General features: G+C 43.5%; 1 protein-coding gene across 1 annotated transcript; it reads right to left on the bottom strand.

Annotated features, from left to right (window-relative positions):
• Positions 1–13,987: 13,987 nt before the first annotated feature.
• LOC137787953 (tripartite motif-containing protein 16-like) lies at positions 13,988–16,387 on the bottom strand. Its single transcript, XM_068580731.1, has one exon. The coding sequence runs from the start codon at positions 16,370–16,372 to the stop codon at positions 14,690–14,692; it is 1,683 nt and encodes a 560-aa protein (XP_068436832.1). The 5' UTR covers positions 16,373–16,387; the 3' UTR covers positions 13,988–14,689.
• Positions 16,388–20,622: the final 4,235 nt, after the last annotated feature.

Below are 20,622 nucleotides of genomic sequence, written 5' to 3'. Positions count from 1 at the left end.
TTACTCCTATTTCTCTTTCAAAAAGTCCTTGAAAAGCAGTAATTCAAAGTTAATGAAAACTCACAGACATCCTGACACGTGTGAAGCGGTGTTGAACGTCCAGCTCATGCTGTGTCGTGCATTCTGGCGTTGTCACCGGACCAAAAGTAACACCAGTGTGTGCCGAAAGGTGGCGAAATAATTATGAAAACGTCATTAAATGCCATGTGATTATTACATGTAATAACATCCATATTTGCTGAAAGCATATGTACGTTGTGGAGGCGGAGGAGTGCATCAGAACCCCAGAGGTGTGTGTGTGTGTGTGTGTGTGTGTGTGTGTGAGTGTTGTCATCCAGGTTATAATTAACATGACGCCACGGGGACATCTCGCAGCGGGCTCCGGTTTAATGGACATTGGCAGAGAGGAAAGCCTCATTTATTTCAGCGCTGGCTGCTATTGTGTATTCCACATTGGCGCATGAGCTGTGGGTTCACTTTTGCTTCCCGATCCGTCTGACCCGTCCGCAGCGGCGCTTATTCTGAGGTGTTCCGGTCACGAAAAGTCTTTTTCTTCACTCAAACGTCTGTCGTTACACGAGGCTTGCAGAGTAGCGCATGCTTTACGCTCGTTTGTTGGACTTGTTGCACAGAAGCCAGACGGGCAACTTGTTCGGTTTGATGGATTCATTTGGACCGATTGCACATACGTTGGTATTGACTTGGATGGATGTGCCTCTAATGAATCTTCCCACACACACACTCACACCGAAATGGCGGCAATGCCTTCCTCAAGGACACTCGTTAGCATATCCTTGCGCAAGACACTTAACCCCCGCGTTGCTCCTCGTTGCTGTGTCCACGTTGTGTAGAAAAAAATGTATGTTGCTTTGGAGAAAAGCGCCAGCTTAACGTAATGTAGACAAAAGGAGCGTTTCCTACCGGGGCGTTTCAGCGGCCGTGGCGTTAGGTTGCCGAAGATGACTCAAAGTCTCCAAAGGGTCATGTTCATTGGGGGGCGTTTGTTGAACGTTGCTCGACATCGTTCCACGCAGCGGACAAGTTTGTCCCGCTCAAATATAGATATCGGTCTCAGCCTGAACCTCTAACGCTCACCTGCAATGCCTCACCCGGCACGCAGGTGTGCGCTGGAGGAGCAGGAACAAAACCTGAAAGTTAAGTCATGTGCACTGACCCAAACATGTCGTGGGCTTCGAAGAATCCTCCCCATCTTCGACTTTACGTTTACTTTACATTTTCATTTAGCTGACGCTTTTATCCAAAGCGACTGACATGTTTGCTCTGTACAGCGTTTCAGGGTTAAGCGTCTCGCTCAAGGACACAACGACAGAGACTAGCGGAGGCGGGACTGAACTGATGACCCAGTGGGTCGGAGATAACATTAGATCTTGCTGTTAAAATGCTTTTTTTTAAAATATAAATATGGCCTTATATTGAGGGGTTTCTGCCTTAAAATAAAAGCTAAAGGTCAAGGAAACCTCTCCAGCATGCTCTATCCTTTTTCCACATATCAAGAGGGGGCGAAGAGTGACGAATACTTAAGGGCAGGAAGGAGGAAAACAATAGTCGCTCATTATCATCCGCACTGCTGGAAATGTCATTCATTTATAGCGCTTTCTTTAGTGCTACCGTGTGTTTTTGTGCTCATTATATATATATATATATATATATATATATATATATATATATATATATATATATATATATATATATATATATATATATATATATAGCCCCTATCATGTAAATTAAAGGATTGTGTAAAAGGGATTACATGAAATAACGGCAGCAGAGGTTTTACTGGCAGAAAAGTGACAGATTCACTCATTCAAATAAAGGCGTGAAATCAGTGCTACATTCCCTTCGGATGTATGCTCTGCATAAGGGAGAATAAATCCTCCTCTGTCTGTTCTTTCTTCTCTTCGTCCCTTTTTCATATTCACAATGCACACACACAATCATAGACACGCACGCACACACACACACACACACACACTGTAGCTTAGAATAATAGACGGACAAGTCCATAAGAATTCATGATGGGATTTCTGACTGAAATTACATCAGCTTCCATCTGACACACACACACACACACACACACACACACACACACACTATGACAGAAACACATGTCCTGAGTAGAGACAGTACAATCCCTTTTGAGTCTCGCAGCGGGAAGGGCGATTAGATATCAAATAGCTGTGGATGGAAGCTGCTTGGATACACACACCTGCTGGCCGTGCACGTGGAATCAGACGTGTACACCTCGCACAGTCCCCACGGCAACATACACGCACAATGCTTTACGCTTGCATCGTTTGCTGCCGGAGAAGCCCAGCTGAATCCAGTTGGGTTTCTCTGCAGCCTTTGGAGGAACGGCGTGGCTCCGATGTGTCCATTTGCAACCGCACAGACGTTGCGGAGGGAAATGTCTCTTCCACCACATCCGCATGGGATCCTGGGCCTCTTTTTTTCCTTCTTTTTGTCGAATTGGAAGGATGTGTGGGTTTGTGGTTTCGCTCGGCGCATGGTATTTGCTCATACGGCATCAAACAGCTCTATTTGCGATCGCATTCCTCACTCTTTCAAACACAGGCGATGTTTGTGTTCCAAATGTAAAGACGCACAGCTTCTGCCGCCAGGCTGTCCCTTTGACTCAGTCGAGCGGGTAATAGAAGGACAACTTTCTTTGCCGCAGTTTGTAATAAGAATCCAGTGTTTTTTTTTTTCCAGAGAGACTGTTCTGTTCTGCTGGAGGGAGCGCAAACGCTGCTCGGTCTTTATTGTGCCGGGATGTTGTGCTACGTCCTAGTGCGATTAGTTAACATTACAACTTTGAATTAGCCATCGTGTGACCCGGTGATGAATCCCGCACAATACCCAGAGTCAACGGGAGCCAGAGAGTAAATACCAAACAAAAGCTTTATTGACAACTACAGCTGAATATTATTCAAATCAAAAGTAAGGTCTTGTGGTACTTCAACTCAGAGAGAGGCGATGGAGCGACAGTAAATAAAGACAGTAAATAAATCAAACAAAATAGAATATGCTCAGGCACAGCAAACCAACCGAAATAACACAATAATACAATGCTGATGTAAAATGACCGCCCTAACACTCTGCCCAACACAAAAACCCACGAGCTCAAATCAAACATAAAAAGGCCCGTGCTATATGAATACTTTCAAACGGGACATGTAAATATAAAAGGCCTGGGAAAAACAGTGGTGTTTCTTACAAAGGCTCTTCAAAAACAAAGAAAGAAACCATTACAACAACACTACACTACACACACTAAAATCATGCCTTGAAAACCTGCATCAAAAGAAAAGAGGGCTCACCAAACTAGTCTCCACGTGGCCGGCCTCAGCTGCTCTCGGGTGTGCTCGATAACAAAAGGCGCCGGTGAGCTTCCCACCGCTTTTCAAAGGCCCCGCCCCCCTGCACGGGTCCCAAGTGTCCGGCTGCCCGTGGCCCGCCTTCCCACATCGTAACGATTGCAACTTTGTGGTTGGGCTGCAAGATAAATCAGGACAATTAATATGTTCAGTCCGTAAACAGGTCTGGCGTTGGGGCGGGGACGGACCCAATGTCAGCTGCGATCGACTCCTTCGCCCCCTCAACCCTGAACCGGATAAAGTTAAAGATCACGGAAGGACCGGATGTAAAGAATGTAACTCAAGCGTCACGTCACAAACCTCAGCAACAGTCCTTCAAAAAGCAGTCAACAACGTTTGGTATCACGTGGGACACGAACCCTGGTCTCCTGGGTGATCCATCCACCTCCCCCCCCCCCCCCCACATGAGTATAGTCTTTGGTCACCTTCTCTTCCTCACTCCGTGTGGAGGCGTCGCGACTCTATCACCAGCCCTGAGAGAGTGGCATTCACACGCGGGCGGCTTCACATCGCGGTCGGTAAGGTGTAAACGGCGTGCGATGAAGAGCGGCGATGTGCAGGCCAACTCAAAGGAGGGTCCAAAAATGCGTGATCTTTTTTACACCGTGTTTTGTCAGTTGCCGAACACGGCCACGTTTGAATATACCTGATTGGCCGGATTAGATGATGACGTGTTTATTTTTTGAAAGGCAAAAAGTGCTGACCCATTCAATAATCGGGTCGCATTTGCTTCACTCGCTCCACTTCTCAGAGGCCCATCTTGCATAAACTCCACGTATGTTCATGCAAGCCTTGGCGAACTGTACTTTCTGTCCCGTGCAAGTCTCTTGATCATAAAAAGAGAACAAAGTACGGCTCTTGAGTCAGACCTCAAAGGTCATGGCTGAATGATCGAAAGTAATTACTGTACTGCTGTGGAAAGATGAACTGAGGTGTAGCCGTGTTTTTAAAAGCTTTACAGCCTCATTGCTCTCATGTCAATAAAATATGCTATTTCCCACAAGCAAGGAGATATACTGAGATGAATCGAGGTCATGAAAAATACACAAGACACTGCGGTCTCACTTTCTCAGAAATGCTTTCAACAATCCCTCTGGTGTGTGTGTGTGTGCAAACAGCGGCTGAGAAAGCTTTACGTAACTTTAGTTTATGTGCTCAGCTGCACAGATACTTAACGATTTGAGAATGAGACAACCAATCATTTTTTGTCAGCACAATGGGGGAGCGTGCCGTGCTAAAGTAGCATTTCCATTTTACCCGACTGAGAAAAGCCACAGAAAAGAAAAAAAAGATGTTTGCAACATCCGGTTCTGAAGAGTGGAAGTGCCTTAAATCTGCATTGCTTCTGCTGGCCAGCAGGGGGCGACTCCTCCGGCTGCAAAAAGGAGTCCGATTGCGAGAAAATGACTCAACTTCTCAATGGATTTCTCTGTAAACGTGAGTTAATATTCTCAATCTGTAGTTTCAAGTCTTTTTCAAGACGGCATGACGTCTTTTTTTTTTTTAAATGTATGGTCCCATTTAGTTTAAATAAAACATCACGCATGGCCCGCTTCAGGGCGTGGCTAGCAGCTATTCTAATCTATGAATGGATTTGAAGTGTAGCTGTTTCAACGGCTGGTGTGAGCAGGCCAGAGAGCAGGTATGCACCGGTATGAGCAGCGTCAGGATTCAATCAGCTGACTGGGAACCATGACAGATTTTGACATTAACTTGACATTCATAAAAGCACCCCATCATTAGTTTTACAGTGCGCAATCTAACATTATTGTCTTCGAACACTTTTACAAGGGGAGGAGCTTGCCCTTCAGTGGTTGGTTGACTCCGTAGGTTGAACGTTTGTTAGATCTGTCCAGATGTGCGGAGAAACGGAGGATCTTGGTTTCAGGCTCTTCGGGATTCTCCCGTGTCCTCGTAATCAGGCAGCCCTTCCATGTGTTTCCCCAGCGCCCTGCGCCGTGGAGCCGGAGGAGAACCGAGGCGACATTGGCGCGTTGGACTAAGTGATGGTGCTCCCATCAGACGACAGTGACACGATGACATTTAACACAGTATCTATCTGTGCGATTTGATATTCGCCATCAAACAAGAAACACGTGTGATTTGCACCGACATGGATTGGTGTTCATTCCACGTTAAAGCAACATTTAATCGAAATGGCAACCAGCGACGGATGACATTTCTATTACAAAGTCAATATGCGCGGCTCCTTTGCTATTCAAATTACCAGCGACATGTTTTGCATCTTGCGTGGTCTTCCTGTCGTTCTCTCTTTCGGCTCGAAAGCCTTTCTATCCCTCTTTTGCTTTTGTTCTCGCCCTGCATCGACACACACGCGCACGCGCACACACACTCACACACTCGCACACACACACACACACACACACACACAGTAGCCATTTCTCATTGTTAGGGCATGCCAGATTGTGCTGTCTGTGCATGTGACTTGGTGTTTCAGTGAGTGTGGGCCCGTGTGCATGCGTTTGGGTGCTTTAGCACGTGGCGGGATGCAGGGCGCTAAAAATAGCCAGCGATCGTTTGTATTCCAACTCCAGTGTAAAGCTTCCCGAGTGTCTTTGAAAAACTGAACACATACTGACGGTGCCGGATGTTTTGGAAAAAAGACGACTTTATTAGCAAAAGGGGTGGGGGGGGGTTAGGGTGAACTATTTACTAGGTACATCTAAGTAGCGGAAACTGAAGTTATTTTGAGTCTGAGGATACATTGAATGCGTAACTATTTACTGCACATTCACAGTCCTTTTCAATCTGTTCATTTTACTATTAATAGATGAAATATTTTGACAGGTACATGCCTGTGCTAGTGGCTTGGACTCGAGGGTGCATGCTCATAGGGAGGCCTGCAGAGACTGTTATGGCATATACACCCGACGAGGACTTTTAATGGAACAAATGGGCGAACAGGGAATCACCTCCAACCAACGAAGAGCCCGATTTTCTTCCTACACACATTTGAGCCATCACACATCTTTAGGTTGCATTTTACCTGAATATCGGACCTCATACACACACTGCAGACACACATCCTATTCAATTTGTCAAGTTGAACCACCTCCAATCTTAACGATATATACAAACCAATTTAGTTTTTTTGGGATGAATGACACCGATGGTTTCATTTCAGAAGGACAGAAGTCTGTTTCACTGATCTGGTGCGAAGTAGAAATGTGACCTGAGAAGACAATCTGACGCGGGGTGCCTGCAAACCTGACCACCCTGGAGAGGATATAGATTTCCGACTCCTTTAGAAATCACTCAGCCCTGCGAGGATATAGATTTCAGAATTCTTTAGAAATCCCCCACCCCCATATGCTCAATCATATTCTGCACATACAGGCAAACAAACACACTGACATAACACACACACACACACACACACACACACACACACACACACACACACACAGACAGATGTTTCAACGCTCCGGACAGAATCGCCATCGGCGTTCAGCGGATCTAAAAATGTATCTAAAGCACTATGAATATTTCAGATCCACAGGAGGCCCCAGGTGGTGATGAGTCAGCAATAAATTGCTGCCAAATACCTCTGTTTTATGGAGAGAGAAAAAAAGATGATAAGAAAGCGGCATGAGGTTGGGTCTGTTGTTGGGAGGAGTAGAATTTAGGGCTCATTTCCAGATGGAGTCGGTGTGTTACGGCCTATTCGCTCCGATAATGCACCTAGCTAACGGCACTTTACACCTCGTGAAGATGGATACTGATATTTGAACACGTCTTCCAGTCGGACAGGTAACACCACCCTTACGGTCCACTCGGGCAGCTGGCATGGCAACATAACACGTTGTGCCGTCTTATCAATGTACATGGAGTATCTGCTCATGAGATTCATGAGAACACGGGCATACTTGCGATTGGGAATGTCAAATTAAAGAGGGATTCATAGTAGCTGTGTTTGGTGGTTTGACTTCCCTTTCTGCTTCTGTTCAACTGAATCACACCACATTCACATTTTGATCACAACATGAACATTTAGTCTTACACACTTGAATGTAATCACAGCCAGTGAGTGTCATTTCCATCCTACTACGAACCTTAAGCACCCTTTGGGGCAAGAAAGTTTGAACCGCTCTAGTGAACTACAGACCTTCTGGTTGAACTGATGCATAGCCTGCAGCAGAGCTCAGCTAAGAAAAATGGATGCACTGAGAATGCAGAGAAGACACTTAAAACTAGAATCAACGCCCTGCAGTCATGTGCCTCAGCCAACCAGTTCACTTACCTTCCCATCTTCTTAGGATTACAATTATCAGGAATAGGATAGAAATCCTTATTGTACAGCCAAAATGATGAGGTCACAGTGAAAATTTGAAGAGATTCCCTCATGGTAATCATGAGACAGCGCGTTGACGTAAATGGGATGGACATGAGGTCATAGACACTTGCACCTTTGACCTACACATCAGTTCATCCTTGAGTCCAAGTGGATTTAGCGCCAAATTTGGAAGAAAGTGTTCCTGAGATGTTGCGCTCCGGATAATTGGACACGCGTATGCACAGACAGACGGACGGACTGACGGACAACCCTGAAACATGAAGCCTCGGGCCATGGCCATCACCGGCGCGGAAGCATAACAAAGAGTCCGTGCGGCACCACGGTCACTTTGACCGTAAAGGAGCTCATTGGCCAAGGAGGAAGTTGCGGTAAACCTTTGTCGAGATGGAATGTCAGTCCCTGAACAGCGGGCGTTGCCTTGCAGCCACTTACAAGAGGGCCGACTTTGACTTGATGAACACGAGTAACGTGTAGGTCACAGTATGGAAATGATTTCAACATGCCACTCAGGTTTTCACCTTTTCACTGCCACTCTCTTGTTGAGACACTACTCTCATGTCTGTCAGGTAAATAGGAAGCTGCACTGCCAGCAGCCAATTAGCGTAGCTTAGCATGTGCAAAAGACTGTTTCTTGGCCAGGCCAAGTGACTTGCTGAACAATACTGATGGAAAAAATTGCATCTGTCTGTGATATAGACATGCTCTATAAACCCTTTTTTGCAATTCCTTTATGTTTCCTTCGCATGTTGAGGTAAGCTAACAAGACGCCGATTATAATTTTATATTTATAAGACACAACATTCACTTTTTACAGGGGAAAGTACACCAGAATATACTGTAAGACCAGCCCTCAACTTTCAGTGTGTTGCATAATGCTGTCATGTCTTGCATATAATTGCACTATGCCTTCACGCCAACATCACATTTGTTAATTTGTTTTCTCGTACAGTATTTTACGTCGAACCCTGATGTAAAATATATTTACGTGTGTTTGAGGAAACTGTCCTTCCACAAGTAGAAGTGCATAAGACCATCTCAGGCCGAGCAAAGGAAAAGTGGCCTAAGGGGACGAAGCATTAATCCTGCAAACAAAGTGTGTACGTCACCGACCAGCCTACACAAACATTCACACACATTTCAGAATGTGCGCGTGTGTGTGTATACTTCAGTGTTTCAGGGTTGGATCATTTTAACTGAGCCTCAGGCCAGGAAAGCAATGCTGACCAGAACCAAGGTTGTCACCACTGTGTGTGTGTGTGTGTGTGTGTGTGTATGTGTGTGTGATTTTGTTTGGATTACAGTGAAAGTGGCCATTTCTGCACTTGGGGTGTGCATCTATGTCACTGTGTGTGTGTGTGTTCTGCTTCCAAGGATGCTTGTCCTGTGTGTGTGTGTGTGTCTGTGTGTGTGTGTGTGTGTGTGTGTGTGTGTGTGTGTGTGTGTGTGTGTGTGTGTGTGTACTGTAGCAGGTCATAACTGGGACAGCAGCCTTAATCCTTTTGAAGACTGATGACCCAAACAGTTTGTTTTACCAACCATCTTACACTTACGTTCACACACGCGCACACACACACACACACACACACACACACACACACACACACAATCCTCAGTGTGTGTGTGTGTGTGTGTGTGTGTTTAGGGTTCCAATTTATGACCTGACAAAGGCCAAAAGGGAGAAATATATTTTTTAGGAATAATTGGGGCTTTGGGACGGTGTGGTACTTTTGGTTAATTGTCACCCACAGAATGAAATACCAGTGTTAGTGCTTCGCTGGATTTTAGCGGACTTGTGAGGTTCCTAGGGTCCCAACAAAAACAGTTACATCACTTACAATTATTTTCTCCTTTTATAAAGGTAATATTTGCTTGCAGGTTCAGGTTTAAATTCACTAGATATATGCGGACCGACGTTCATGCACCTAAGAGGAATGCTTAGCTTACAGCTTTAGTGATGCACTCATCCGGCCTTTTCAGTTAAGATACTAGTTTCTGAGCTTTGGGTATTGGCCGATATGAACATGGATCAGATACCAGAGTTAAATTATTCACTGTGTGGAAGTGGCTGGGAGCATTCATAAAATCCAGATAGCAGATCGGTGCCATTGTTACGATACTCAATTCAGCTATTTGAGTTATAAGGCCAATATCAGTATAAGTGCATCTCTAGTACACACTAATAATATGTGTTTCCACAGCTTAACATCTCACTTTTGTTGTACCACAGAGCTCCATTGTTGCGCAGGAACTAACAAAAAGAAACACGTCAATGAGCCGCATTGAACTGGGTGACGTGCTTCATTTTGGGGAAGATTCCACAGCATCCATCTGCTGCAGTAAACACTAGAATTCATGTTAATCCAGGGAAAATTGTCCCCAACAAATCCAATATGTCCTCCAGTTTGAGGAGCGTTCACTAAAACCTACAGTGCACAGGTGTTTTATGAAATGAGACTCAATAAGCATAAAACTCAGAAGCCGTGTTGGAGAGATTTGCCTCTTCAGTAGGAACCAGCGGGCTTTGTGCTGAAAGCAGCACACATGGTGGGAACATGTGAAGCATTGTGAGACGGACGGCAACAGAGTTCAAGTCGAAACAAGAAACGATTCAACAACCGTTCAAAGACGCATCATTCCCCAATTAATTCCTGGAATTGTACACGTAAAAAAAATTAATTTCTAATGCAAAAAGCAGAAGGCTTGTCAGGGTACAACAGACTGGACCACTAAGGGAGGCGGTTAACGGCTAACGTTGAAGAAGTAACGTGGTTCCACCTTGAATGAAGTGGAAGGGCCATGTGATCGATACAACAAGCTGCTACCAGATAATCTGCTCTGCACTGTAAACAAATGAGACCGAAAAGGAAAAAGAAAGCAAATCCAAGCGAAAATTGAGCTGCATCTTTCAATTTGAGCAAACGCTATTACAATAAATAAATCAACAGGCCGCTACGGACAAGTTTATCTGCATGATTTTGCATATCATTGACAATCATAACAGAACACCCACTCACTGTCTGCACTGGCTCATCAAAAGTAAAGTGATCCGGGGCTAGCGTGTATGTCAAGCAGCTTCAACAGGCATCCCCACGGGTGGCTTTTTTGTGTGTGTTTTTTTTTCCCGTTTTGCGCCATTTTACGCGCATGTAGCTGTCACAGAAACTGCCTCAGGTGTTCCGAGTCTTTTAAATATTCATAGTCAATTTGGGGGAAAATGAGTAAACTGTGCAGATGAAGGGAAAAGGCCTCTTTCCATGGTGTCAAGCGCTTAAAATGTTTCAGTATGCATATTTATACAACTTTTCATGACATTCTCCATCTCAGCAGCAGCAGAACCTCATGGCTAGGATTAGGTATTGACATTTGTATTCTTTTGTATAATAATAAATAATGAAATCCTTGGTGGAGCTTACATGAATGATGCAATATTGGATCACACAGAGTGGGAAAGTGTTCGTTTCAACCCCCCCAAAAAAAACCGCAAATCAGCACAGGCGGCGCTAACCTCAGATGTATCTGCTTTGATTGTTTTCCGGCTCACACACGTGCAGTTTCAGCCGCTTTGAGGGTTTTGCATCTCAGCTTGAGTTACCGGCTGCCTTGTGGTGTCTGTACGGGAGTCTGGGATGAGTGTGTCATAGCAGCTTAAACATTACTGCATGCAATGGACACTGCGCTGGCGTTAAAGCAGCGTGTGTTTGTGTGTGTGTGTGTGAGAGAGAGAGAGACACAAGACAGCGTTCAAAGAACTGCTCGACAATGTAAAATAGTGCAGTCAATTTGCTCAGGTTGCATCATCGGAGCCTCACCATGCTGGATCATAAAAAATGTAACTCATCATTTTCTCACAGGAATATCCTGGGCTTTACATCACTACTTCAATATCGATATATAAGCCATTTGGTGAACACTTATCCCCAGTGTCTTTCTGTATTTGTTTGCAGTGTGTATACATGCAGCAACAGAAACAAACTGCTGCGATGACATTTGGAAAAGAACCTTTAACCTGAACAGTGTTGCTCTTTTTTTCCCCCCGAACACGTAATATGTGAGACATATTGCGTATTCATCCTCCTGCCTCCACATGAAGGTACCACAGAAAGCGCATTTAAGCCATCGACAAAGCAGTAAAGAGCCCTGATAGATAGCCGTCGGCTGTCACCTTTAATCTGCTGTACCACAGCAGCCAATAATGTGACCTGTGTTAATGACTCACACCGCCCACCATGTTTCTGATCTCAACTTAGCAAGCGTTCACACGGACGTCCTTCAGCAGAGCTCACGGTGTCTGTGACGGGGTGGCGTTAAGCCGGTGGCGCGTCTGTCTGCAGAGACTGAGATGAAACTCGGTCTTCACTGAGGTTCCTTCGCTTTAGCCCTGAAAGGAAAATCCCTGAAACACACTTAGATAAAATAACCCTGTCCATTTGCATTCGCTGTTTTCAAATTAAGATTAAGTCTCTCTTTGAACACTTTTCACGAAAGAGACTATTCTGTACCGGTAAATTACACCAAACAAAGTACTATTTTAAAAATAAATAATTGTAAAGATAACATTTTTACACTAAAATTAACCCAATATTCAACATCCAGGCGTACCAGTTGCTAACTAGCTAACGAAATGAAGCAACGCTAGATTGCTAACGCACGACCTGTGAAGATTGAAGTGTAACAAATGCAGTAGGCTACATGGTTAACACATTTGACTAGACACTTTGTGAAAATGCTTTAAAATGACAATTTAAAATGTATTTAAGAAAAAAACATCAAAATAAAACACATCAAACATGTTGATCAAATAACGGCAGTTGGGTTGTCTTCATTGGAAATATCACTCCCCTCCAGGAAATACACGAGGCCATAGTTCTTTGCTACTGATGGATTCATTCTTCGACTTGCAACGCCACCATCCTCAATCCACCGTCCATCATCCACCGTCGAACTGTTTAAACATACATTTCACATACACAACAAGTTAGCGTTCACTTGAAACGATAAACTAAAACACGTAAATACGCGCGACAAATGACCAACTTGACAAAACGTACCTCGCTGGCTGCACACAACTAGAGGGAAATTGAGTCCAAATTGGAAAACAAAAATACTTGGAAATACTTGGAAGATTAACACTTGTCTTACATTCGTTAGCAGAGTACTGAAAACCGTTTACCGCTACATGTGTCTTCAGGAGCGTGTAACAAAGAAATGCGTCCCAGCACAACGTAAACTGAAAAGATAGTTCCTACATGTAAACAAAATCAATATTCAAGTAACAAGTAGAAAACATGAAAATAAGATTATAAAATAACATAAAAAATATTTATGGCAGTTAAAGGAAAGCCTGCTCTCACTCTAAAGTACATGAATACTACTATGAAACAGACGTATATCCTGATCCACTAAGTCATGAATAAACATCCACATTCACATTGACTTGCCTCCCATGACTGTGAGCCCTTTGAAGGTTGTGTCAACTTTCTAGTTGATTGTTTTTGAAGGTATTACAGATGTTTCCAGTAACTGATTTACAGGATGAAGTTGTTGCTACCAAAGTCATTTTGAGTTGTATTGTTACAATCCAATTTAGTAAATGAGTAGCTTGCAAATAACTAGTGGCTACTAAAGACCTTTGATAGATGTTAAAAACAAACGTAGTGAATTATTTATGTATAGAATAGATATGCACTTTGCCACATCAGGTGTTAGCTGGACATTTAAGAGGATTTTAGTCAATTGTGGTGTGTGTCCTGCATGCATTTAGATGTGTTAACTGCAGATGCATTCACATGCCAGGTGTTTACTTGGTCAATTCATATTTGAGTGCAATTTCCAATATTGATTACCGTTAATTCAGTCAGGCTTGTTGGATATTAAGAGAAATGTCAGTAATGTAATGCACTTTTAAACTGTGACAAACCAGGAAGCCCTTTTCTTCTCTAGTGTGATGAAATGCGTTCTGATGCATGTTGTTATGGCTCCAACTTCCCACACACATTTCTGTGAAATGGAAAGTATTGCTGCTCTTTAACCTTCAGAGCTAATAACCAATATATCCATCAAGCTGAGCAGAATGTGAACGTACATATTGACAGTGGCATCTACCCTCCATGATATGATTTCATCAGAGCAATGTCAGGTCCCTCATCGCTGCGTTAGCTAAATGTATCAGGGAAACGGAAAATCAGTACATTTTCAAATGAAACATACCAAAATGTTTTTGTAATGTTTTTTTTTTATTACACATTTTTGACAATCATGCAAATCGTCTGATATTATTGTTTATATTTTAACAGTGCTTAAAATCATTTTGCTGTTGCCATCATAATGAATGTCAGCCCACTTCCTCCTTATTTTACAGGCCCATTCATGCTCTAATAAGATGAATATTAGAAGTATGACGACTACCTATGAGGTTTATAATGTTGGTTGATGATGATCATGATTGACTTCCTCATTTATTATGATCATGATACTTTATTTTATCATACAACACTGTACATCATTTGTATGGTGAATCAACAACAACATTTAGTCTCAAATTAAAGAGCACAAGTGTAAAGACAGAATACTTTACAGAAAATGGTGAGAATAAAATGTCTCTGATAAAGAAGCTCTGGTGCTTTCACTCTTTAAGACCCGTGCAGAGGAAGAGACAGAACAAGCAACAAAGACATCATTAACAATATTCATCAAACATTTAGAGATCAGAGAAGTTTACATTTTCCTGCAGAGAAATATGAGTTCAGGTAAACAAAGAGCATCACGAGCAGTGAGAGCCTCCACGGCTAAACAGACGGAGCGCCACCTCAAGAAACTCAAACATTTACAGGACAATAATGACAAGGTGGCAAAGGACCGCCCACAATGTTTGATTGACAGGTGAAGAACAATCAGCTCTGGGCAACAATGATGGAGACAAAATGAGTTTAAGAATTAAAACATGAATTTAACCCTCTGCTCTTTCAATCACGTCTGTCTATTTGAGTTTACAGAACTCAGCAGTGTTTTCATGTGTGCCATACATCAAAAGTCCAGCATAGAGAGGCTGAGTGAATGTGGTCTGGACTCTGTGGAGGAGAGTCATGGTTTCAGAGACGCTGTAGAAGGACAGAATACCTGCGCTGTGATCCAGGTACACTCCTACTCTGGAGGACGGAGGACCAGAGACGGGAGCTTTGACTTTGTTGTAACGAAATGTAGAACTTTCTTTGGTGCAATTTAACGCCCAAGATTTGTCATTGGATCCAAACACACATTCATCACTGTTCCCTGTTCTGCTGATATTCTTGTATGAGACGGCTACAAAAGCTCCTGTCCCTCTCCACTCCACCTCCCAGTAACAACGTCCAGTCAGACTCTCTCTACTCAGGACCTGAGGCCAATAAATGAACCTGTCTGTGTGACTAGAATAAGACTGTTGTTCCCTCATAAATGTTACTTTTCTGTTCCCCTCAGATAATAACAGGTGTGTGTTCACTGTGTTTGGATCCAGAGTGAGTTCACGTGAATACCTTAAGAGTCCAGCTCTGCTCGTGGGATCTGCTGGTGAATGTGACAGTAAAACGTCCACTTCAGTCACAGCCAGTGAGACGTTTGTCCACTTCTCCTTCAGGACGTCCTGTAGTTGATCTCTGACTTCTGACACAGCCGCCGTCACGTCCTCAAAGGAGCTCAGAGGACGGATGTGGATGCCGGTGGAGTCTGTAGCTTCTCCGAGTGGTGGCAGTGAGGGGTAGTTGTGTAGAAACTGGTGGTGATCCTCTGTGTGTGAGAGCAGCTTCAGCTCAGCGTCTTTCCTCTTCAGCTCAGCGATTTCCTGCTCCAGCTTCTCCTGAAGCTCTTTGACTCGACTCACTTCCCTTTTCTGCCGGGATCTGACCTGCTGCTTCACATCGGAGCTTCTGTTCTTCAGGAGGCGGATCAGCTCGGTGAAGATCTTCTCGCTGTCCTTCACCGCTTCATCGGCGGAGAGATTGACGGCCTCCACCTGCTGATGGAGCAGCTTCACGTCCTTCTCTCGGTCCTGGATTCTCTGCTGGATGTTGAGTCGACTCCCCTCCAGCTCTCTCTGCCTCTCGGTCCTTTCTGCTGCAGCTGAGACCGTGTCGTGGCCTTTATGTTCGTCCACAGAGCAGAGGTAACAGATACACTGCTGATCAGTACGGCAGAACATCTTCATCACCTCGTCGTGACGAGAGCAGATGTTCTGCTGGAGCTGGTTGGACGGGTCCACCAGCTTGTGCTTCTTTAACGGAGCCGCTTCATAATGACGCTGGAGGTGTTTCTCACAATAAGAAGCCAGACACACCAGACAGGACTTGATGGCTTTCAGTCTCCTCCCAGTGCAGACATCACAGGCCACATCTTCAGGTCCAGCATAGCAGTGATCAGCAGCAGCAGCTTGGGGTCCAGTCTTCTTCAGCTCCTCCACTAAAACTGCCAGCATGGTGTTTTTCAGCAGGACAGGCCTCGGTGTGAAGGTCTGCCTACACTGAGGGCAGCTGTGGAGTTTCTTACCATCCTCTTCATCCCAGTGGCTTTTAATACAGTTCATGCAGTAGCTGTGTCCACAGGGAGTAGTCACCGGATCCTTCAGTAGATCCAGACAGATGGAACAAGAGAAGGTTTCCTGATCCAGCTGAACTCCTTTCTGCGCCATTTCACCTCTCAGTAGCAGCGACTGTCTGAGTTTCACTTCCTGAGAAGCGACTCTGCTCTGACTTGTGATCTGAACAACACGTGATGGTTCAGTAAATGGGGCCTGGCAGCTTGTTGCTTCACCACCATGTTGGTTCCACCCATCTCTGAAGCTGTAGATCTGAAGGGGAGGGAACAAGGAAATACCCTGATAGGGTGCAGCTGCTGTGTTGGAGAGCAGGAGGAAGAGGGAGGGGCTTATCAAGCTGTGCTTCACTCCAGGAAGAAGAGCAGCGCTGTGAACGTGAACTTTGTTTCCTCTTTTACAGACGGAGACTCGGTTAAAACCTGCTCCATGTTTGAAAGAGTTTATGTATTTTGAGTTGTAACTTATTTCTTGTCTCCTCAGGCTTTGCTCATGTCTCCATCTCATGCTCAGATTTTGTTGAGTTTTCTTTTACTGCTTAAAAAAACAACCAGATGACAAAAGAGTTATTAAATAAACTGGTCTAAATGGTTTTATATGTTTTAAGACTATCTCTATATCAGGTCATGGCTCAATAAAAGAGGATTCTGTAAAAGGTTTATATATTTTAACGTCTATAGAACAAGGTTGAGGGTTGAAACAGTGAGTGTGTTTCTGTACTCTCTGACAGAAGCCGATCAAATCTAATAATGAGATGAATGCAGCACTGAGGTTATCATTATCAACATACACAGGCAAATTAAAATTATTAAGATTCAAGATTAAGATTATTTTATCTGTTTTCAGGACTAAACGTGATAAAAAAAACAAGATTTTTTAAACACAAAAAATGTCTTTGATAACAATAGTGCTATATTTGATAACAATAGTGTTATATTTGATCTCTTTAAATACAATTCAAAACTACTAGACCTCGCACCCTTCTCTCTTATATAAATATAAATAAGAAAAACACATATGGTACTTAAATGGTACATAAACACTGCACAGACCAAATATTGTTTATGAACTCTAAAGTAACTCAATCAATTAGTAAAACATATTTCAAACTTTGATTTTCTTTCCATTTATTGTTATTAAACATAAAAAAATACTAACATGTGTTGATTAGTGCCAAACAATGTAATTATTCTTTGACTGATAATTGGTCAAAAACTAAATTACTAAATTAAGAATGTTATCCTGATGGTTGACAAGATTAAAGGTCGGGGGGGGGACACCAAAGCCAGTGAGAATAATCCTCTCGGGACCATGAATGCCTCAAACAAAGATTGTCCCAATCCATCTTGTAGATGTAGTTTATCTATTTTATTAAGTAAAAACTGTGGGTAGCTAGTGGTGCTACAGGGGATACGTCAGGGGCTCATCAAAACCATTGTGATTCATCCTCTGGTGACCATGAAAGCATTGCCCCAGTCCATCCTTTAGCTCATACAATACATTTCACTCAAAACCAAAAATAAGGATATATTATCTGGCGAATACGAATATCTTTGTGTTGGCGATCCAATAGTTGAGATATTTCAGTCTGGAGCCACTTTGTGTAATATGAAATATAATTACAGATGGAGCATTCACTTCAACACAATTCTGATGGGCATTGCCACAGCAGAGGACTTTGTTTCCTACTTTGAAGATCGTAGCTTCTAGAAACCAGAAAAGAGTCATTTCATCTTGGTTTTCCTGCAGCTGAACATCCTTCCTCTACACTTTGTGCTCAGGCGGCCATATTTGTTTGTTCAAAGCATGAAGCAAAGCTTATAACACATTTTATGGGGTATTATTGGCACGACAGATGATAAATAAACCCCACAACATTAAACAACTATAATCATATGCACTTTAAAGGGAGACCAGAGCTTCGCAATCAAAGTCAGTCCACGTGAACACTGAGCGGCGGAAACCTTTTCTTGTCAGCTGACATTTCCATCATGTAGGCATGTTGGCCCGGGGGGACCAAAGCAAAGGAGATAACAAGTGCATACAGCGAACACAAGATAGCAATACACCACACATCCATATGCCTACTTTATTCACAGCATCAGCTCCAGCCCAAGTATCTCCAAAACGACGCGTAGCCCAACGGTCCATCCAGTCCTCCATCCATCCATCACGTTCAGCAGCAGCAGAGATTTATGATCACATCACACAGTGTCTCTAATCTCTGCTCATAAACTCTGCAGGAAATCTGAGGCAATCACTTCAACCTCTGTCACTCTCCCGTTGTCTCTACTTACAGGTTTATGTGCAGGTGTAAATTCCCGTATTATAATTGACTATGTCTATCACTCTCTATCTTCCCCATTTGCATTTTCAGGCACAGCTGATTCTCTTTCCCAGGGCGACGTAGCAGCGGTGCAGTAACAAGGCGCCGGTCCCCGATGAGCAGAAATTACAAGTCATGAAAAATTATTTATGCATAGGTCTCGCAAATGTGTCACTTCTTAGCTTGGCTCAATATATTAATAGAGCTTGAGCCAAGCTAACGCATTCTTAGAAACGAAATACAAAAATGTATGACATTGGCTGATCAGTTTTAGATTAGATTAGATATTCCTTTATTAGTCCTGCAGCGGGGGACATTTCAGTGTCACTCATACAATTCAGAAAATGTACTTTTTTTTATAAAATAAAGTGCAAATGCAGCACTACTATTCAAAGGCATGAGGACAATATAAAGGGTTATGGATTGGCTGCTGCTCAGAATATTATTATGGAAGATTTGAGTAAAAGACATGTATCTGCCTTCATGCTAAGAGTTAGATGAGAGGGTTGAAACGCTAACCTTATTAATATTATTCATCTAAATATGAAGCTAGAGCCGGGAGACTGTAAGCGTAGGTCAGCGTACAGACCGGAAACAAGGAAAAGAACGGCGAGCCAGAGTTACAAAAAACAAAATGTAAAACAGAAACGCCTTCTGGAGATAGAGCCGGCGTGAAACCAGAACCCTTGATTTTGTCCCAGAAGTGCAAAAACCTCATTAAAAATCCCACGATTCCATAATAACTTTGCCTTTGAACACAGCCGACAAATGAACATGCTGAGTGAGCCGCACAACACTACTTCTGCTTATAGAGGATGGAAAAAATTCTTTCCCATTCAATATTTCTAAAGGAAAGAAAGTAAGTGTATTTCCAACAATGTAAAACTACTCCTCTGAGTGCATGTATTACATATTTATTTATTCATTCAACATCCCCCCTCCTCTTAGCATTACTGTAGGGGGGAAAAAAAGAATAATCAAAACACCAAATCCACCATTTGACCTTTTATTCCGACATTCTCCATCTCCTGCCCTCCCTTACCACTTTACTATTTTTCTCTTTCTTCCAATTCCTCTCTCTCTCTCTCTCTCTCTCTCTCTTTCTTTCCTCCCCATAATATCACGTTTACCTCTCTCGTCCCCAAGCTTTTCCCCCTGCTTTTGTCCTCCCATTGAAAGCAGCGATTGGCCTTTGGCCTCATATTGATTTTATTGGCTGGAACCCCAGCCAGTAAGCTGGCGGCTAACGAGATCACCGCTGGTTGCGCTAAACGCAGCTGACAACAAAGAAACTGGTTTTCCACCTAGTTGGAATAGGCACACACACGCACACACACACACACACACACACACACACACACACACACACACATGCACCATATATACACACCAACCTTGCAAGTTAAAACTGACGATAGTAATACTTCATTGTGTGTGTGTGTGTGTGATCTTCTGAGACTAACAAACAGGCCATGTGTGCAGGAGTGTGAAGGGAAAAAACTAGATGTGTGTGCATTGTATTGTATGTATGTGTGTGTGTGTGTGTGTGTGTCGAGCATATATGTGTGTGTCTGCATGACCGCACCTCCATCTCGCTTCCTGCTTGTTCAGCATTAGTGACTGTCAGGTGCCCGTTGGGAGGTCCCACTGCTCGAACCAAACCCACACCAGCTGCTGTTGCTGCGGCTCTTAGCTGTTTATCGCTTCAATCTGGTGTGTATGTGTGCATGTGTGTGTGTGTGTGTGTGTGTGTGTGTTTGTTTAGGTAAAAACTGCCAATACGCTGCAAATTGCATGACCCCGCAGTAATGAAGAGGAACGGAATCGCCGTCTCATTTTTCAAGCGCACTCACTGTAAGTCTGGTCGATTGGATTGAGTTGAGGCGTGTAGATCAGGTGACTACAGCAACGGGGCGACCCTTTGGACACCGATGCTCAACTGACTTTGAGCTTGAAGGGTCAGTTCACCCAAATATCTTGAATTATTCATCAACCTAAAGCGGTTGAAGCGAGTTGCAGA

The sequence above is a fragment of the Clinocottus analis genome, unplaced genomic scaffold, assembly GCF_023055335.1.
Source record: "Clinocottus analis isolate CAN_PGR_092001 unplaced genomic scaffold, fCliAna1.0.p SCAF_17, whole genome shotgun sequence".
In the NCBI taxonomy this organism is placed as follows: domain Eukaryota; kingdom Metazoa; phylum Chordata; class Actinopteri; order Perciformes; family Cottidae; genus Clinocottus; species Clinocottus analis.
This window is presented reverse-complemented; position numbering and strand designations above follow the sequence as displayed.

What these genes read in the sequence shown, in the direction of transcription:
- LOC137787953 (XM_068580731.1), bottom strand. Translation starts at nt 16,372, where the DNA reads ATGGCGCAGAAAGGAGTTCAGCTGGATCAGGAAACCTTCTCTTGTTCC.